Genomic DNA, 19,059 nt, shown 5'->3' with positions numbered 1-19,059 from the left:
CACACACACACACACACACACACCTTCAAATCAACTTCCCCCCCAAAAACATTTATTTAATTATTTCCTTCCTACCACTATTCTATATATTTCTGTCCACCATAATAGAAATCAAATTATAAAAAACATTTACATTATTTACTTTTATAATTAATAATACTACAACAATCTTAACTTATTAAACCTAGAACCAAGCAATTATTATTATATCTTATAAATCTTAAAAATCAAATAAACCTTAACAGCAATCCAGTAAATTTTAATCCAAATCATTAAAGAAAGATGAAATCATACAAGCCTTAATATCAATCCAAATAAGCATTCTTAATTCTCTACCCCACCTCAAAATAAACCATAGCATTTACACATCTCCATATTACACACAAGGCATTTTTCATATAGAAATCAAACAGCCCAACTGCCCCCATGGAGACTCAGACTTCTCAGCAAAAAACCTCCCACAGAACAGAGCCTCTTCTTTCCCATAATGTTCCATCAAAAAAACAAACAAACAACTGCATTTGTGATTTGCAATTTGGTCTGTTCTTTTAACTCCTTCAGCACCAAAATCTGGTCATTCGGCACAAGAGCTTCAATTTCACTGTTGGTAGAAATATCTCCATCTTCACTAGAATCAACTTCTTCCATAACCTCCTCAGCCAGATGAAACATTTTAAAGCTGATATTTTCTGCAATGTCCCAAATATCTTGCAGAATAGCTTGACGGGTATCATAAAAAATTTGTTTAAACTCACAGTGAAGCTCACAACAGAACTCTGAGAGAGTCTCCTTGAAATTGTCCATGTTTCAGGCAATAGATTATGGTGCCCCCTAGATACTTGACCAAAGAGAGTAGGAGTTAATGAGTTGATGGAGAATTGGAGAAAGTTGTTGATGTAAGAGAAAGTATGCTAACAAAGCTCCAGAGGAAGTGAACAAAAAGCTGAAGATTCAAAACAGCAGATTCAATGTGTAGGAAAATATTAAATCCTTCAAATTTAGTATAAAAATAATAAGCCAATTTATTCTCACTCCTCCTCAATATCAATGGGAAAACAAGCCAAAACTTAAAAAGATTTTTTAAAATTAATCCCAGAAATAACAACAAGCACCAAGAGAGATTCCTTCTCCTTGCTGTAGAAAGTCTCTCTTAGGGTACAAAACTTAAATATATATATGTAAATTGGGTGATTTAGAAATGGGGTGCCTCGACCTGTGTCCCTTTAAGGCTACAGCATGGCTTGGAAATGATGACGTCCCTGGCCTCTCTGCGGCTCTTACCCGATTGGCGCGAATGCTGTTTGTGATTCTTGGGCTGCAAGTTGCCATTCCAGGGGGCAAATGGGATGATTCTGAGCATTTTCTTCTGTGAAAATGTTCTTGAGCTTTGGGAAAAAGCCTGCCCTTGCCAAAAAAAACCCCACTGTCAGTTCCATCTGTGGAGCTTGCAGACACAGCTGTTCAGTCAGCCATGTCCCCCACCCAAAGTTCACCTAAAATGCTTTTTTTTTAAAATTAAAAAGTATCATTTTCATAGATGTCTATGAAATGCAATTAAGAAATTAAACATTGAGAAATTATATTTTAAAAGGCATATTTTGTAACATAAAATAATATACAGGTATGTATTGTATTATTTTTATATCTGCAGATTAATGTGGGAATAGAATGGAACAGGTTATGAAAGAACAGATGGAAAATTGATATAGATGGTTCCACTGATCCTTAATGCTGCTAAGGTATTATTTTATTAGCTCTGTGAATGTCATTCTGATTTGTGTGGAAATATTTATGCTTAAGTGGGTATGAAATAGGGTAACTGAAACCTGCGCCCTTACACATTAGCAAATGTGCCTCTAAAATGGCCAATATCATCATTTTTTTTCTTAATTTTAAACAAAATAATTGGAATGATTTTGTTTGCCAAGTTTGTTCTTGGGAAGAAATTATAAAAGCTGATAGCTTACAGGGAGGCATTAGAAATAAAGAACATCTTCTAATGGAAATGCTGACTGACTGCTAATAGTAAGCGCTGCTTAATACAAACACTTCGGAGAGAATGCAGGGCAGTTTTAATACAACAGACTGCACTACGCCCTTTGTTTTCATGTACTTTATGGATCTCCCATCTGAGGCATCAAAACATTGGGTCAGTCACTACCACCAACATACTAAGTTATTGTGAACTGGAGGAATAGAGCCACAAATCTTCAAAATTTTCAAAGAGCTAGGTAATAAATCAGATTATTTTCATTAGGTTCAAGCATCATGAACAAAGATTTATTTTCTAATGTTGGACTTAAAATTACTTCTGCATTTTAAAATAATTCCTTCTTCTACTTGATGGTAAAAACCAGTCTGGTTAGAAAGGGTTTGAAGGAGAAGAGAATCTGAGACATATTCTCATGGGTGAAGTGGGCTGTTCTTGCACTAATCTAGTGTGTGTGAACGGCCTGATTTCATTGCACCACCATCTCTCCAGCAGTCTGCAGACTTCCTGACTTTCCAAGTTTAAATTAAATCCAAAGAAAGACAAAATGAAAGAAGTCCTCCCACAGGAGGAAGGAATTTTGGTTTCAGATTGGGATACATGGGTAGCCAGGGAATCAGGAGAATATTGGAGAAAGATATAAGTGGAAACAAACAAACAAACAAACTTCAACCTCCACCACTAAAGCAGGTTCAGCAAGAAAATAAGCTCAGACAACAGAAAATGATTTACTAATGAAATTGCATAGTACTCCAAGAATAATAGAGAGGAGGGAACTGGAAGGGCAGTTTTAGCACACTATTAGAATATTCTAAAGTATTTTTATGAACTACTCTTCAAACAAGCAGCTTGTGGGGTTTGTGTCTGTGTCAAGGCATATATCTTGCTTTTTTGTTTTGAAATCCATTTAGATTCCCCTCTCCCGAAGTCTCATGGCCAACGTTGTTTTAATTACATTTCATATATAAAAAAGAGCTGTCTTCCCAGTGCTGAAATTGATGTTCAAAAAAGTTTCTATCGGATAAGTACACAAGGAGAATCAGAAATGGCCTCACCGGGCACAGTTTCCATTAGAAATTGGCAAAACCGACTCGTCTTATATTGAGACATTAATCAGATCCTTCATGCAGTAGCAGACCAAAGCCAAAGATATAAACTTTTATTTACAAAGATGTGGCTTTTTCAAGACAGACAACAAGTGATACTGTTTTTTAATATCTTCTGCCTTATTTGACCCATTGGATATTTGATCTCCAGGTTAGAGCACATTCCTTGTTTTCTGGGAGTGGTTTCTAAAACTTTAATCTCTGTTAATGAGACCAACTCATGGTGCTTTCCCCCCACTCCCCAATAACAGTTTGCAGAATCATATATAGTCATTCCAGCCACCAAGGGATTGCCAACAGGTGCTACTACGAATTTTAAAGTCTCACGGTGGCTGCCCATTTGCATTGCGACAGTTCAAGTGAAATGGGTGCCCCCCCCCTGCCGTTGAACCATCCAACTGTGTGAAGATCAAAGGCTGCTGGAGGGGGAAGCTAGGCAGGTCCAGAGCAGCAACCAGATCCGGGTGAATTAGACACCTGGAACACCCAGAGTCAACTAAAGCACAGACGTCTGTAGTCTTTGTGCAGGAGCCCAATTTCACTTTTACTGCTAAAGTGGGACAGTCAGCACTCACCATAGCATCCTTGTGCCCATCCTCCTCCACCTGCCTGCAGGCACTCTTCATGACAGGTGGCTGGCGTTTCCCACCGGCTCCTTAGAGTCAACTTCAGCCTCTCCCGAGAAGTAGAGTACTTCCTCGGCGTTGGCTGCCCCCTTGGCTGCCGTCATCCGCTGCAAAGGGGGGTGCGATTTGGCCGGCAGCTTGCCTGCTCGATCTCCAGCCTTGGCTTTTGGGCAATCAACTGCTCGATGCCCTTCCTTTCCACATCGGAGACACTGAGCCCTCAAATAGCACTGATCTCTCCCCTCTTCCCAGGCTCTATAGCCTGGCCGGGCAGCAGCCGCAGCACTTCAGGGTCCCCTCATGGTGGCTGGTGGTTTTTCAGGTCGTCTGGTTTGCATGAAGGTATGCTAGGCATGCTCAGCCTTGCCGGCCAGACAGATCCATTCGTACAATGACTCTGGGTCGTCTCTACACAACGCCCACCATAGGACGTCCCAGTTGAGTCCCTCTTTAAACTGTTCTATTAAGGTTGACTGAGACCAGTCGGGGATTTTCCCAGCTAAAGCCTTAAACTCCAGGGCATAATCAGCTACAGAAAGCTGGTCCTGGGTAAGATCCTGCAGTGCCTTCTTAGCTCTTGCCTTGGCCAGAGGATCCTCAAAATGTAGCTTTAACGCCCCCATGAAGTCCTCAAAATACTCAAGTTCAGGGGAGTCAGCCTCACTTAATTGAACATGCCAGTCAGCCACTGGACCCTTCAACTTGGTGGCAATGGCAGTTATCTTAGCCTCTTCGGAAGGGAAGTATGCTCCAAACTGCCTCATGTAACTTTTAGCATTGGTTAGAAAGAAAGATAACTTGGTTGGATCCCCATCAAACGTGACAGAAAAGTCTCTCACCCCTACTCCTGTTGGAGCGGAATCTGCGGCTGCTTGAGTGGTTGGGCCCCAGGTTACAGTAGTTCTCCCTCTTCGGGGTGGGGACACTGGTGATCGAGCTCTGTGGGGTGGAGATTCATCCCGGAGCTGTCTCCAGCCCAGCTCTGCCGGCGGTCCGGGTGGGAGGATGGGGGACGGTTGCGTGAAGCTGGGACCTCCGTCATGCCTCCCCTGCCCCCCCAATGATAGAGACAGGTTTCTTAACATGTACTCCATTGATTCTATTTTGGCCTCCACCACTCTTAGCCTTTCAGGGGTTTGAGATTCGTCCCTCCCTCACGTGTTAGGCTGTCTCTCCGTTGATACCATGGTAGATTCTACGTTTGGGGTCAGCGGGAACTGATACTTCCAGGATGCCTGGGACGTCCCTGGCTGGGGTTCTCCCATTTCATCCCAGGTGATCAACTCTGTGGGCGATTTGCTGGGTGCCGGTTGCTCTGGTTCTCCCCCATCGTCAGATTCATCCACCTCAGGGCTGGAACTCGAATCCTGCCGGAAATCTGAAGGTTCTGGGGTGAGGCTCAGTTCTCCGCTCTTGACCGTCGACTCGGGCAACAAGCTAGCTGGCTCTTCAAGTCTCCCGGTCGTGACCTTGGACTTGGCCATCGTTAACTATTTTCCCTCACAAGAAACTGATCTTGGTAGGAGCTAATGGTACAACTTTGGTGTTTCTCAGCTTTATGTAATGAATCCCTATTCTAAAACACTCTCAGACTCATGAGCAGGAATTCAAAGATATCTGATTTATTAAAGAATAGTATGCAGGATCACAAAGAAAGCTGAGAATGATAAAAGCATGCCAAATGCAAACTAAAAACCCTAGGTGCAAATGAGATCCCTCCCCCCATAGAATCTTCCCAAGTTCACAATCCCAGGTGCTCCTAACGGCTTCTGATGGTCTGCGGGAAAAGTCCTTGAGCCGAGCACATAACCCAAACACATTCCATTATAATGAACACAGATACAGAGCTTGGTACAAGGTTTCACAGCAGCTCCTTTCCAAACAGAAACGCGCGTCAGCGCCATGGCATGTGAAACGTTACGATGTACAGTACACATTGGAACAGTTAACATGACACCAACCATGTGTTGCGACTCACAGCAACTGCAAGTGAATCCCCCCAAATGATTTCAGTAAGTGTGGAGGTTTATGTAGCAAGAGATATTCTCTCAAATAGCCTTGACTTAAGCTGCATAGGGCTTCAAATCTAATGACTAGTACCTTGTATTTTGCCACATCTTGCATTTAGACACAGAGGCTACCCCACATACAATATCATACCGCAATCAAGCCTGTAGGCTACAAGCACATATACCACAATGTTTAGATTATTATCTTCCAGAAATAGTTAGCATGCCAAGTAAAGCTGATAAAAATCAGTCCAACTATTGCCTTAATCTAAGAAACTGATTAGAGAGTTGCATCCAGAAGCACTCCTAAACTGCATACTTACTTCTTCTGGGCAAGTGTAATTCTATTTAAAACTCATTGATCTATCACCTTGCCAAAATTATGGACCCTACCAAGGAGCATCTTTGTCTTCTCTCGATTCAGTTGCAATTTATTATCCCTCTTCCAGCCCACTACTGATTGCAGGCAGGCATTCAATAGGAACCACACCACTTTCTGAAGATGGGACAGAGAAAGAGATGTGGGTATCATCAGCATATTGATAGCACCCAGCTTGGAATCTCCTGATGATCTTCCTGAATGGATATTGGAAAAACTCTGGAGATAGAATGGAATCCTGAGGGACACAATTTAAGAGCTCCTGATTTGAGGAGTACCTCTCTCTAAGCCACACCATATGAAATCTGAGATTTTGGAACAGAACCGTTGCAAAGCCATGGTCCTGATTCCCAAATATCTAAGGTGAGTCAGAATACCATAGTCAATGGTACTGAAAGCCACTGATAGGTCAAATAGAATCACTTTCCCTCTATTGATCCCCAAAGATCATCCATTAGATTGACCAAAGCAGCTTCAACCACATAGCCCACTCAATTTCAGTTTGAAATGGGCAGGATAACCTGCCTCTTCCAGTGCTACCTGCAGTTGAAAAGCCACCCATCTCTCAATCACCTTACCCAACCCTGGAAAATTAGTGAGTGGTGTTTAACTGCCCATCCTTAAGAGATCCAGAGCAGGCTTTTAAAGAAAAATATCCTCAGCACCATAAACTGGTTAGCTCCTCAGGGATTCTGTTAGGTAGCATGGAATTGAGACACTAACAAATGCCCCAGTGTATCACTGGTACCAGGTCTGATGTGCACACATTTGACATAAAGCAGTTCTGTCAAATGTATCCTAGTCAAGAAGATACTGTTCTTGTAGGATACAGCCCCACAACCACCCCATCTACTTCCCCCTACCATGCTCTACTCTGAACTGAGCTCATACTGGCCCACATGCCTCACCAGCAAGGTCTCTGTTATACAAGTCAAGTTGGTTATCCCATCAAATTGTGGATAATATTTTGGATTAAAGAAGCATTATAACAGAGCAAGAACAGGGGCTGGAACCATTCTGCAATGCCTGAGAGCTGACATGGCCTCTGGAAAAGGAAGCAGCCCTTAGATTTCTCATCTCCCTTTTCCTATAATGGCCTGTCAATCTTCCAATACCAAATGTTCTATTCTATACCCTCTATTGTGACTGTCACCCAGATTATGGGAAATGTATTATTAACAAATTATTATCAATTTATGCTATTATTAAGAAATAAAATAAAGATATAGCCAAAATCTAGCCACCCCCAGGAAGCGTATGCGTCAGTCTTCTTCTTCCAGAGATACAGCTAATCCATCAGGCCCAAAAGTTCGAGTTTTGTTTCATCGCTCCACAGAACAGAATCCCAAAACTTCTGTGGCTTATTGATATGATTTTGAGCACATTGGAGCTGACTTTTCTTGTGCTTTTGGGTCAGTAGTGGTGTATGTCTTGGAGTTCTAGCATGGAAACCTTCTGTGTTTAGTACGCTGAAAAGAACACTCTGCCTACAGTTAAGCATGGTGGTGGCTCGGTGATGCTCTGGGGCTGCTTTGCATCCTCTGGCACTGGAACCCAGCAGCATGTGGATGACAAGATGGATTCAATGAAGTATCAGGAAATCCTAGGAGAAAACATCATGCTGTCTGTAAGGAAGCTGAAGCTTGGGCCTCACTGGACCTTCCAGCAGGACAATGATTCCAAGCATACCACAAATTCCACTAAGGCTTGGATGCAGAAGAAGTCCTGGAAGATTCTACAGTGGCCATCACAGTCACCTGACATGAACCCCATAGAAAATCTCTGGTGGGATTTGAAGAAGGCGGTTGCAGCACACAAACCCAAGAATATTACTGAACTGGAGGCCATTGCTCATGAGGAATGGGCTAAGATTCCTCAGAACGCTGCCAGAAGCTGGTGTCTGGCTATGCATCTTGTTTGCAGCAGGTCATAACAGCAAAAGGGTGCTCTACTAAGTCCTGAAGATGCTTGCCATGAAGGGGTTGAATAATTTTGAGACTGGAGAAGTCATGATAAGTTGCATTTTCAGTTGACTTTGAGAAAACCACTTGAAGCATTCATTGTGTTGAGCTGTTTCAACTGCTTTTGTTTGATTTGTTCATTGCAAACAGCTGAAAGTCTGTACATTTTGACAATCAACCTGATTTGCAATGGGGGTTGACTAATTTCAATTACAACTGTATTATAAAGACATCATCTGATTTATTATTATTACTTGTGTATGTTTGTAGTGACATAACTAGTTGCCCACAAGTTTAGTATCTGCTTTGGCACCTCAATCTGTACATCCCTGTTTTAGTTAAATGCCCAAACAGCTAACCTAACCAGGTTGGAAATGGAAACTACACATCCTATCAACATAATGAAAATCCCAGGGATTCGTATAAGACTTGGTTGTTCTCCCAAGCCTGGGTTTAGGATGGTGGTCAAGCCTCTTTAGCTTTTGGTTCTGCCTTCGGGTCAGCTGTATTAGTTTTCTTTGATAAAAGTTGATAAAAGTCTTTACTTTTTTTAATTGTCAGCTGCCCAGAATCACTGTGGAGTCAGGTGGCCTCCAAAGAATGAATGCACACATTGGTTATGGGAGCGATACTGCTATCCTTTTTGCCTTTCTCCTATATTATTGTGGTTATTATTCTTTGAAACGGGCTAGCATTCTAGTCACTCGAAGTTCCGCTTCACGAGCGGGTTCTGTCCCCATGTCGCAGTATTCTCAGACCGCGCTCTCCAGAACCTGAGCGGATTCGGGTATTTACGGAACATGTCGTTTGCCACGAAACTGCTCGAGTGCTGTCGCCACGCCCCCTCCTCCCGTTCCGCTTAACTTTCCTTGCGCGCACAGTATTCGGCTATTCCCGGACACCCCTTGCCCTCTCTTCTTCGGGCATTTCCGTAGAGGACTGCGGCGCTTTCCCTTTCTTAGGCGCGCCGTCGTGGTGCATTGTGGGCGAGCGCAGTGGATCCTGGGGCGGGAGGAAGGAGGAGAATCCCCGTCTTAGAGTCGGGCCGCTGCCGCCATCTTGTCTTGGTGTTGCCGGGCCTCGGGCCTGCTGTGCGAGGGGGCCCGCGAGGTGGACGTGGTGCGCCCAGCGGCCCCACGTGGATGCTGGGGGTGCCTTTGGGGCCGCGCTGAGGACCGTGACACCGGCGTTTGGTGAGGCGCTCGGGATGGGCCGCTCCCGCTCGCGGAGTTCGTCCCACTCCAAGCGCGTCAAGAGCTCCAAGCACAACAAGAAGAACCGGAGCCGCTCTCGGTCCCGTTCGCGGGAGAAGGAGCGGGCCCGCAAGCGCTCCAAGTCGCGGGAGAGCAAGCGGAGCCGGCGGCGGGAATCCCGCTCCAGGTCCCGGTCCAACACCGCGCCGTCCCGCCGCGACCGGGACCGGGACCGCGCCTCCTCCCCGCCCGACCGTATCGACATTTTCGGCCGTACGGTCAGCAAGCGAAGCAGCCTCGATGAGAAGCAGAAGCGGGAGGAGGAGGAAAAGAAGGCCGAGTTCGAGCGGCAGCGGAAAATGTGAGCAAGGCCGGCTGGGTGGAGGCGGGATGGCTTCCTTCTCTTCTGGCAGCTTCGGGATGGACCGGGCGGGAGTCTCTGAAGGGATTACCGGAGGCAGCTGAGTGATGCAGAAATCACAAATCCGCTGATAAAACGAGGGTGGGAGCGTGCTGGAGCAGGCCGGGGGTGCTGGGTGGCAGATTTGAAGGCTGGGCTGCAACTGGCTGAAAAGGTAAATGGGAAGGAATGAAAGAAGCGGGATTGGACCTGATTAGTGTTTGGATGGGAGACCACCAGCAGATCCCAAAGCTCTGGTCCGCATAGTTAAAGCAATGGTGTTCCCCGTAGTAACATATGGCTGCGAGAGCTGGACCATAAGGAAGGCTGAGAGAAGGAAGATCGATGCTTTTGAACTGTGGCGTTGGAGGAAAATTCTGAGAGTGCTTTGGACTGCAAGAAGATCAAACCAGTCCATCCTCCAGGAAATAAAGCCAGACTGCTCACTTGAGGGAATGATATTCAAGGCAAAACTGAAATACTTTGGCCACATAATGAGAAGACAGGACACCCTGGAGAAGATGCTGATGCTAGGGAGAGTGGAGGGCAAAAGGAAGAGGGGCCGACCAAGGGCAAGATGGATGGACGATATTCTAGAGGTGACGGACTCATCCCTGGGGGAGCTGGGGGTGTTGACGACCGACAGGAAGCTCTGGCGTGGGCTGGTCCATGAAGTCACGAAGAGTCGGAAGTGACTAAACGAATAAACAACAGGAACAAGTGTTTGGATGGGAGACCACCAGCAGATCCCAAAGCTCTGGCTGGACTGGGAAATTGAAAAAATGTCTCAGAAGGAGAGAATGTCAAACCATTTCCATATTGTTGCCTGGAAAAAGACAGGATCATATTTGTATACTCACCAGAAATTGAACTTGACTCAAGAATCTTGTTACCTTTATATTAATTTTCAGTGCAAGAACACTTCTGTTGTTTAGGATGGAATTATTTAGGATAATTTATCTTAAATACCCTCAGGGCAATTCTTAGCTGTTTTGACCTTCCCCCTCCACTTTCCTAAGAGCTGTAATTGCAGTTTTCTAACTGCAATTTTTGCAGTTCCTTTTTTCTACATGACTCTGATACTTTCCTAGTGCCTGTAGTAGGTAGTTTTATTTGAGCACCATATTTTATGTATTAGTAAAGAAGATGAGTGGGAGGAGGGGGCTGGAAGTAGGCTGGCTTTATTTGACAAGCGTTAATAATATGGTTTCAATTTACATTTTTAGGCTAGTATTATTAGGGTTAGGGTTATAATAAAAAGAAAATAAATTTCTTTTTTTTTTCATTTATATGTTGCTAGACCTTTGAGCATTAAGATATGTTTTCCCCTGGCTTACTGTTTGGGTTGTTTTTTTTTAAATAATCAATTTTGCCACTGTGAATATGTACACTAAGGGAAGTGCAATGGTAATTTCTGTGAGGTAGGATTTTCTAATTCTAATAAACCTTGCTTAGCAGCTTCCGTGAATACACTCCAATGTTGTCTTATTGCATAATAATAATAATAATAATAATAATAATAATAATAATAATAATAATAATAATAGAAGAAGAAGAAGCCTGGTCTGAGTTGGTCTGATTAATGCACCTGCTTTTTTTTTTAACTTGGGATAGAAAGGCAAAAGTTTCCTCTGTAAACCATTGTTGTTTTAGATTTATAATACTGGTTTGTCAGATTCATTTTGACAGAAGGCCTACATCAGTCTTGTGATTTGTGTCACATTGCTCTGTGAAGTGCAATGCTTGCATTAAAATGTCAGTTTCTATCATAACAATGGGAAGTTTGCACCCTGATTCAAACTGAAATGTGGAATGTCACAGGGCTTGAGGTGACCTGTTGATACTAAGTAATTAAAATCTTGACTTAGTTTCTATTTACCTAGACAGCCATAGATGGTAACAAAAGTTGATTAGCATCTTGATACTGTCAAAATCAGTGTGTTATGCAAACTGTGGACATTTGACATTATGAAGCCAATTGGTTAAAACAGGGTTGAAGATCAGAAAAGTGAAAGAAAGTATCTGATGCTTAAGAGACAGATGGGCCATAATGCATTACTAGGGTACCTGCTCTGCTTTTTATTTGAATGCTATTTAATTTCCCCAAATTATTCACTTAACTGGGTAATATTTAATATGCTTCATTAAAATCTGAGGAGTTTAGTGCCACAGTTCAAATTTATTTCTTGCTTTTATGACATGGTAAAAATTAGGAATATAAATAAATGATCTCAGTAGGATATTCCTGTCTATAGCATCTGCTATGCGTTCAAAAAATTTTATTCCAATATATTGCTGTTTCAATAGATGCATATTGCTGTTCTGGCTCATGGTGTGTTGATTATTTTGTTTTGGATTTATATATGTGTGTGTGCGTGTATATATATATATATATATATATACACATATACATATACACACACACACACATACACCCACACAGACACACTTTTGCATTAAATCTGCATTTTGTCCAGTAGAATAATTGATAGACTACCTTATGGTCTGACAATAATGCTTTGACAGCAGTTTCACTGCTTGAAAGGAGTTCTCTGCTGAATTGTCATGAAGTGCTAGACTTTAAAACCTGAGGATTTCTATAGTGTGGCACAGCAGATGTAATTCATCTGTGTGAAACACATTCATAGTATTCTGCCATTAGACAGTTGGAGACAGTATACGCTTTTGATATTATAAAGTGTTTGCCATGGTCTTTTGGCTTTGATACATAAATTTTAAGTTTAGATATGCTTGTAAATTATAATGTACTTGTTCCATTTAAAGATTTATGCAACTGAATTTGGAAAGCAGTGCTTCAAATCTTACATTTCTATTTTTATAGGTATTTTTGTCCCTAAAATTATACCCTAGTTTCTGCTTATATATTAAATTTTTAATATTTCTTTCTCTGTAGTCGGCAACAAGAAATAGAAGAGAAACTTATTGAAGAAGAGACAGCCCGAAGAGTGGAGGAGCTTGTAGCAAAGCGAGTGGAAGAAGAACTGGAGAAGCGGAAAGATGAAATTGAGCGGGAAGTTCTCCGCAGGGTGGAGGAGGCTAAGCGCATCATGGAAAAACAGTTGCTCGAAGAACTCGAGCGACAACGACAAGCTGAACTTGCTGCACAAAAGGCCAGAGAGGTAACGCTCGGTCGTTTGGAAAGTAGAGACAGTCCATGGCAAAACTTTCAGTGCTGGGTTGTGCCTCCTGTTGCGTTGAGAAGGAGATGGAATACAGCAAATCTAATTCCTTTCTTGTGTAAACTTGCATTGCTGCGAAACCTAATTTCTAACTTATTCAGAGGAGCTAACTGATACCTCAAACATTCTTCTAAAACCTGTGAAAGGATACTTGAATTTTAATGGAACTGACCTACTTATTTGAGAATTGTTTGAAACTTTTGCCATGGCTGCAGGATATATCCACAGTTCTTTCTTAACTGGGGGAATGGGTTGAACAATCTGTGATTATGTATCCTTTGTTTGTTTTGTTTTATTTAGACTGTAAGAGGCTTTATGCCTTCAGTCAGCAAGAAAAAAATTAACAGCAGGGTCCATCACTGAGCTGCAATACCTATCTTAAAGAAAGGGTTTTTCTTGTTTTTCCTCTAAGGCAGTCATGCATTCCTCTTGACTACACAGTGGAGTAATTCTGGAACTGTGGTCCCATTCACTTTCACAAAAGGCTTATGCCAAGTTCGTGAGATCCATTTTTTTCCAGTGCTACTAACAACTCCTTCTTTTTCTCTAGACTAGAGAGTTGTAAAAGAGCAGGTTGTCCTTGTCTGAAGTTGAGCTAAACATGTGATTCTTCTGTCAGCAGCTGGAGCAGAAGCTGAAAATGTCTTTCTGTGAGACAGTAATTTGCTACTGGAGGTTTTAATGCTTGTCAGCACTAATCACTCCAGGATCCCAAAATTTTCAAGTTCTTTTTAAGCTTTCTTAAAAGTAGTGTTGAGTTAGACAACGCTCTCCATATTTTCCTGTATTATGATTTGATTAGTTGCTTTTAATCAATTTAGTTGATAATAGGAAAGGAGCTTTAATAAGATACTTTTTAATACAATACAACATGTTTAAAATTTGAAAAAAAATGCATGTGATGAAAATTCAGTTTAATTCTACAAATCAAGATTTTGGCTTTACATAACTGCTGAATTACATAAGATTACAAATCCTTTTGAAAATCTCTGTATAATGGATTTTGGCTGAAATCATGGTCCCTTACCATTCTAAGAGCAGATTATTAAACAGCAGTCAGTGAGTGATCACATCAGGACTTTTACTACGCAGCATAATCTTGAATTCCTGGAGTGAAGGGTGCAAACCTGTAGCTGGTTACTAGACATAGCAAGAAATATTTCTTCAAATACTTGCTTTGTTCTTATTAAACTATTTTTGTGCAGACCTCAGGCTGTTTATAAAAACTGCCAAATATAAAATAACTTGAATATTTATAATGGTAATTGAAATTACTCCTGCAATCTTTTTCCTTAAGGTTTGCATAACAAAGTTTCTTTAAACTTTTATAAAAGAAACTTAGATTTGATTTCTATATAATACTTTGATTGGACTCCTGAATTCCAGTTTAAATGGTAGAAGGACAGTTTAATACTGTCTTTAAAGTTGTCACACTAAAGGATGTTCAGTCCATTTGCCCACGAAGGAAGCCCATAGTTCTACAGAATATGGATTACCATTTGTACTTTTTGCTAACAGTAAATGTATTTTTTCTTATTAATTGTTTGCTTAGGAATGTTTTACATATTTTTGTTCCTTCTTACCGTAAACATCTGCATTCTTCAGCTCAGCCTTCCTTGTATGTTGTTTCTTTATAAATGGTTGAGCTGCTGATGCAGGCATTGCCAAGCTAACAGTACAAATCATTTTAAAGAGGAAGCTGGCGCGTATGGCAGCCGAGGAGCACACTCTGCAGGACACTGGACAAGACAGTAAATATTCAACTTTTAATGCTGATTAAAGGAGTATAGGTAAAGAATACGTAGGTATACATAATTGGTGAGACAAACTATTCACTTTATTTATATTTTATATATTACTCTTTTAATTTGGTAAATACTATCCAGTTTTGTAGTTGTCCTTGTTGATTTGTGTGATATTAAAATGCTAGTAATAACTGGCTAGGATTCTCTGATTAGGGAGGGTTTAGTTGGTTGCTGTTTGGACTGGGAGGGATGATTTAAATTTAGAGCTAGAGACCAATTTTAGTGGCTGCACAGTTTGCTGTTTGAAAGACAAGAGGGTGGCTATAAAGCTGCCCCTTTAAGTCAGTGCACAGAAGGAATTCCTAGGAAGACTAGCGCAGATGGGTGAGTGAGTATTTTACTTTCTAACATCTTACCCTATCCTCCCCTTTAGGAGGAAGAGCGTGCAAAGCGTGAAGAACTTGAACGAATATTAGAAGAGAATAATCGAAAAATTGCAGAAGCACAAGCTAAATTGGTAAGTAACTGTTTACTGTACTCTTATAGATAAAGCAGTAAACCAATGGGGATGGGGAGTAGGACTACAGAAATTACAGGTTAACACTTGCATAATGTAACTGATTCTTAGGCCCATAATTTGATTTAAAAATGCTTGCCTCTTTGTTGGGACTGTAGATTTGGAAAGGTGGTCAAAGTCTCTTTTCTCTTGCTTCCTGAAAACTACCTTAGGAATACTGGGGAAGCCCACCAGAGTAGTTCTGTAAAGAAGTGGTGAGAAGACCAGGTTGAAAGAAATACAACTTCTCATGTAGAAGTGGTCAACCTGAGGCCCTAGGATATGGGCAAACCCAAAGCTTTGGTATTGGTCCCTTAAATCTGTAAATGTTACCAAATTATTAATGTAACAGTAGAACATTAAATACATGACTCGAGAATGATTATATGATTATCATTTTAACTGAATATAATCTAAATGAAAATGAATTCAGATTTTGTCCTGGTCCCACCCACTGTTTCTTAGAATGTGAATCTTACGTGCAGCCTTCGGAACGCAAAAGATTTTGCTTCCCTATGCTTCTGGCTAACTTTCCCTATTGTTATAAAAAATAAATGCTGTGGGGAAAACATCATGATTGTGCAAATGATGAATGTTTGGATTCACTTTTATCTTATAATATTGTGACTTCATCACAGATGTGAAGTGGAAACCATAGGGAATTTTTTACAGGAGCTGTAATACTTGAAGCACAATCCAAAGTATAAATATTGAATAAAGTAATTCTTAACTTTTATGCCAGAATTCCTAACTCCTAGCTTTTAATTTGCATTAGCGGCTGTCTCACAGATCAGATTATACCTGATCCTGTAGGTTGAATTCATAGATTAGGAATACAGGAGAGATGCTCTGCTTGTTGCCTCAATGAATTCTAGATGGATTTTTCTCCAGATGGATTGGTTAAAGCTGATCTTCTAACATCATTGTGGTCCTACCACTCGTTTGAATGCCTTTTTGGGTCCATGAATTGGTCTCTGCATGCAGTTAACCAGCTCATCCTTATTCACCCCTTGTTTAGTCATATTAGATAGCAATCTGTTCTGGAGTGATTTTAAACTTCAAGCCTCTTTGGTCAACATCTCTCAGCTACTTGTGATCTTGTGGTTCCAGATAGTTCTCCTAGCCTTCCATTGAAACATTATTTTACTTTACTTGTTTCTCTCAGCCCCTGGACTTGATTCTTGCTTTTATTTCTCACCCTGTGTCCTATAAATCACCACTTCAAGTATTTTCATTAAAAAGTTCATTGAAATTGTGATAGGAAACAGTTTGGAAATGGCTTATTTTCTTAGAGTAATCCAAAACTGGTTGTTTGCACTTCATGTTTCAACTGTTTCACCTAATGCTAAAGAATGGTGTAGCAGTCAGCTCTTCTCAACAAATATGTGCTAGTACTACAAAGTTATATGTAATGTTATACAAGAAGCATAAAATGTTATCTAAACTCTGTTGTTTTCCTGTTACAGGCTGAAGAACAATTGAAAATTGTTGAAGAACAAAGAAAAATTCATGAGGAGAGGATGAAACTAGAACAAGAAAGACAACGTCAACAAAAGGAAGAGCAAAAAATGATCCTAGGCAAGGGAAAAACTAGGCCAAAACTGTCATTCTCGCTAAAGACTCAGGATTAAATTTCAGCTCGAACTCTAATGGAAATTGGGAAAAAATCTTTGTATAGTAGCTTCATGTTGAAGTGTTTTTTTTTTTATTTTCTTTGGTGATTTTTTTTTTTTTTGGACATCTGAAAAGTTAGCTTGTTCTAATAGGGGCTGTGCTCTGCATCTCTTATTTTAACGTCTGTTAAGTTAAATCCTTATCAGATCATTGTTGTCTTAAAGAATAAAGTTTTCACCTGTTTTGATTCTGTGATAAAGTGGTTTGATGCAGATCAGGTCACTTTATGAATTATGTATGGTCTGATAAGGTTTTTACTACCCGCTGATCTCAGAGTTATACTCTGATGCTAACTATTAATGCTGGTTTTATTTTGCTGACTTAAAAAAAAAAGTTTGGCAAACATTGGTAAATTCCCACAGTGTACTGGATCCTCAGTGGTTTGTTATACCGGTGTCTTTTGATACTATTCCACTATTGTGCTTGATGTTCCTGATACAGGTAAGGAAAAAGTTGGTCAGTGTTGCTGGAGATGTGTAAAGGGAGTTCAGTATTGTCTCTACTAGAATTGTTTTTATTCCACTGATAAAACTCAACCAGCATTCCCAATTGTGTAAATAAACCAATTTGCTGAATAAAGTGAAATCTTAAATTCATATGTTTTAAGTAAATTTTTTAGTGCATGTATATTTATGCTAATAAAACTTGTTTTCCCCAAATCAGGCGCACATTAGAATTAAGTTCAACATTTTTCATACTTTCAGTGCCAAGATTGAATTGCAGGTTGAAATTATTGTGCTGTTCTGTGGCTCTTGCTGGCGTAGTGATGGTTTTTATGTTGATGGGGCACTTATTTCAACTGTGGATTTGTTTTCTTTTTGGCCAGGATCCTGATAGTTACTCTCATGCCTTCCATACATAATAAAATTGTGGACTTGGTACTCCTCTCAGTTTCAAAACTAATTGCCATGGAGCATTATGGAGTTCTGTTGGAGGACAGCTTTGGTCTTGAAATTATTTTGATAGTTTTCGGATCCTCAGCCTGAGCATGATGGGCAAATAAAAACATCTACATAGTCTATTAAGAGTTTTGTGTTCCTGAAAATAATCACAGGCATATATACCTGCATAATAATGATTTCTAAGTTTTGGTACAGTAGTATACTTTGTTTGAAGCACTTTTTGTCATAACATAATTCTTGCATTTTGATATTAGAATAATTTTGTAACTTCTTTGGCAATGTTGTAATACTAAATAAAAATGAAGATTAAGTTTGCAAGCAATTGCTAGCCCTTCTAGATGCAACATTTGCATCCTGCTTGCTTTTGGCAGTTCCCTGATATTTTTTTCACACATAGGTTAAAAGTTGTCATGTACTATTTCCTCTAGAATTCCAGCATTATTCTTAGTGAATTCTTAATGTTCTTATTCCAGTATCTAAATCAAGATGGTCAAAAACAATGGCGCCCATTTAGTTTCATTCTTATGTAACATAAATTGTGTCAAGTTTCCAGTATGTGGCACAGGTTGAACAGACTCCTGTTTTGCTTGCACAAAGTACAGAATGAAAGATCATGATCTATACAGTTGAACAGTCAGTATCTCTGAGAATGTTTATAATAAATTAATATTGCTGTAAGCATTGTGCTGTTCTTAATTTAATCGGTCTAAAATGAAGCAATAACCCCTGGGAGCTTCAGACTATTTCAAGTCTCAGTAAGTTTTTAAAAATTAATTGCTCTGATACTGTAACTAAAATCATGGGTGATCTCTTACATTCCTTTGGAAGAGATCATTTGAAAACTCAATTATGTCATCTAAATGCACTTAATATTTCCAAACATCTTGGACCCTTGTGCATACACCTTTATTGTATCAAATGAATTGGTTCCAGAGTTTGCTTCTGCCAAAGCACAGAACATCACACTCTCTGAAATGTAGAGGGGTGGGTTATCAATTCCCCCATAACCTCAGTGTGCACCTTGTGCATGTTCAGAGGATTCCTTGGACCTTCTGGATCAGATTGCTCCGATCATAGGCTCCAAGCAAGGGAGGGATCAAGTAGGAAGGATCATCAACCCTAATTCAAAAGTCTTCCCAGGAAGGCATGGTGTGGATTCAAGCATTTTGCTATGTGGTGCCTCATTTACAACATTTTTTTACCCTGGGAGGTGTATTTCTTAATATATTTGTCAACTTATAATTGTAGTGGTATAGCCAATGATGCAGTAATGTCACTGAGGGAGTAGAGCTGGGAGTTTTCAACCAGTTTTTGTTCT

At 40.5% G+C, this 19,059-nt stretch overlaps 1 protein-coding gene across 2 annotated transcripts; it reads left to right on the top strand.

Moving 5' to 3' along the window:
• The first annotated feature begins 9,061 nt into the window (after positions 1-9,061).
• Positions 9,062-17,435, top strand: ARGLU1 (arginine and glutamate rich 1). Of its 2 annotated transcripts, none has more exons than XR_010068052.1 (4): positions 9,062-9,625; positions 12,579-12,804; positions 14,558-15,126; positions 16,632-16,697. XR_010068052.1 is itself a non-coding variant. In XM_063304834.1 (4 exons), the coding sequence occupies exons 1-4, from the start codon at positions 9,279-9,281 to the stop codon at positions 16,794-16,796; spliced, it is 822 nt and encodes a 273-aa protein (XP_063160904.1). In that variant the 5' UTR covers positions 9,074-9,278; the 3' UTR covers positions 16,797-17,435. The 2 variants fall into 2 exon arrangements, 1 of the variants encoding a protein (XP_063160904.1); XM_063304834.1 differs by having other exon boundaries at positions 9,074-9,625; positions 15,043-15,126; positions 16,632-17,435.
• The last annotated feature ends 1,624 nt before the right edge of the window (positions 17,436-19,059 follow it).

The sequence above is a fragment of the Candoia aspera genome, chromosome 5 (genome assembly GCF_035149785.1).
Source record: "Candoia aspera isolate rCanAsp1 chromosome 5, rCanAsp1.hap2, whole genome shotgun sequence".
Lineage (NCBI taxonomy): Eukaryota > Metazoa > Chordata > Lepidosauria > Squamata > Boidae > Candoia > Candoia aspera.
The sequence above is the reverse complement of the archived record's forward strand: the minus strand, read 5'-3'. Positions and strand labels throughout refer to the sequence as shown.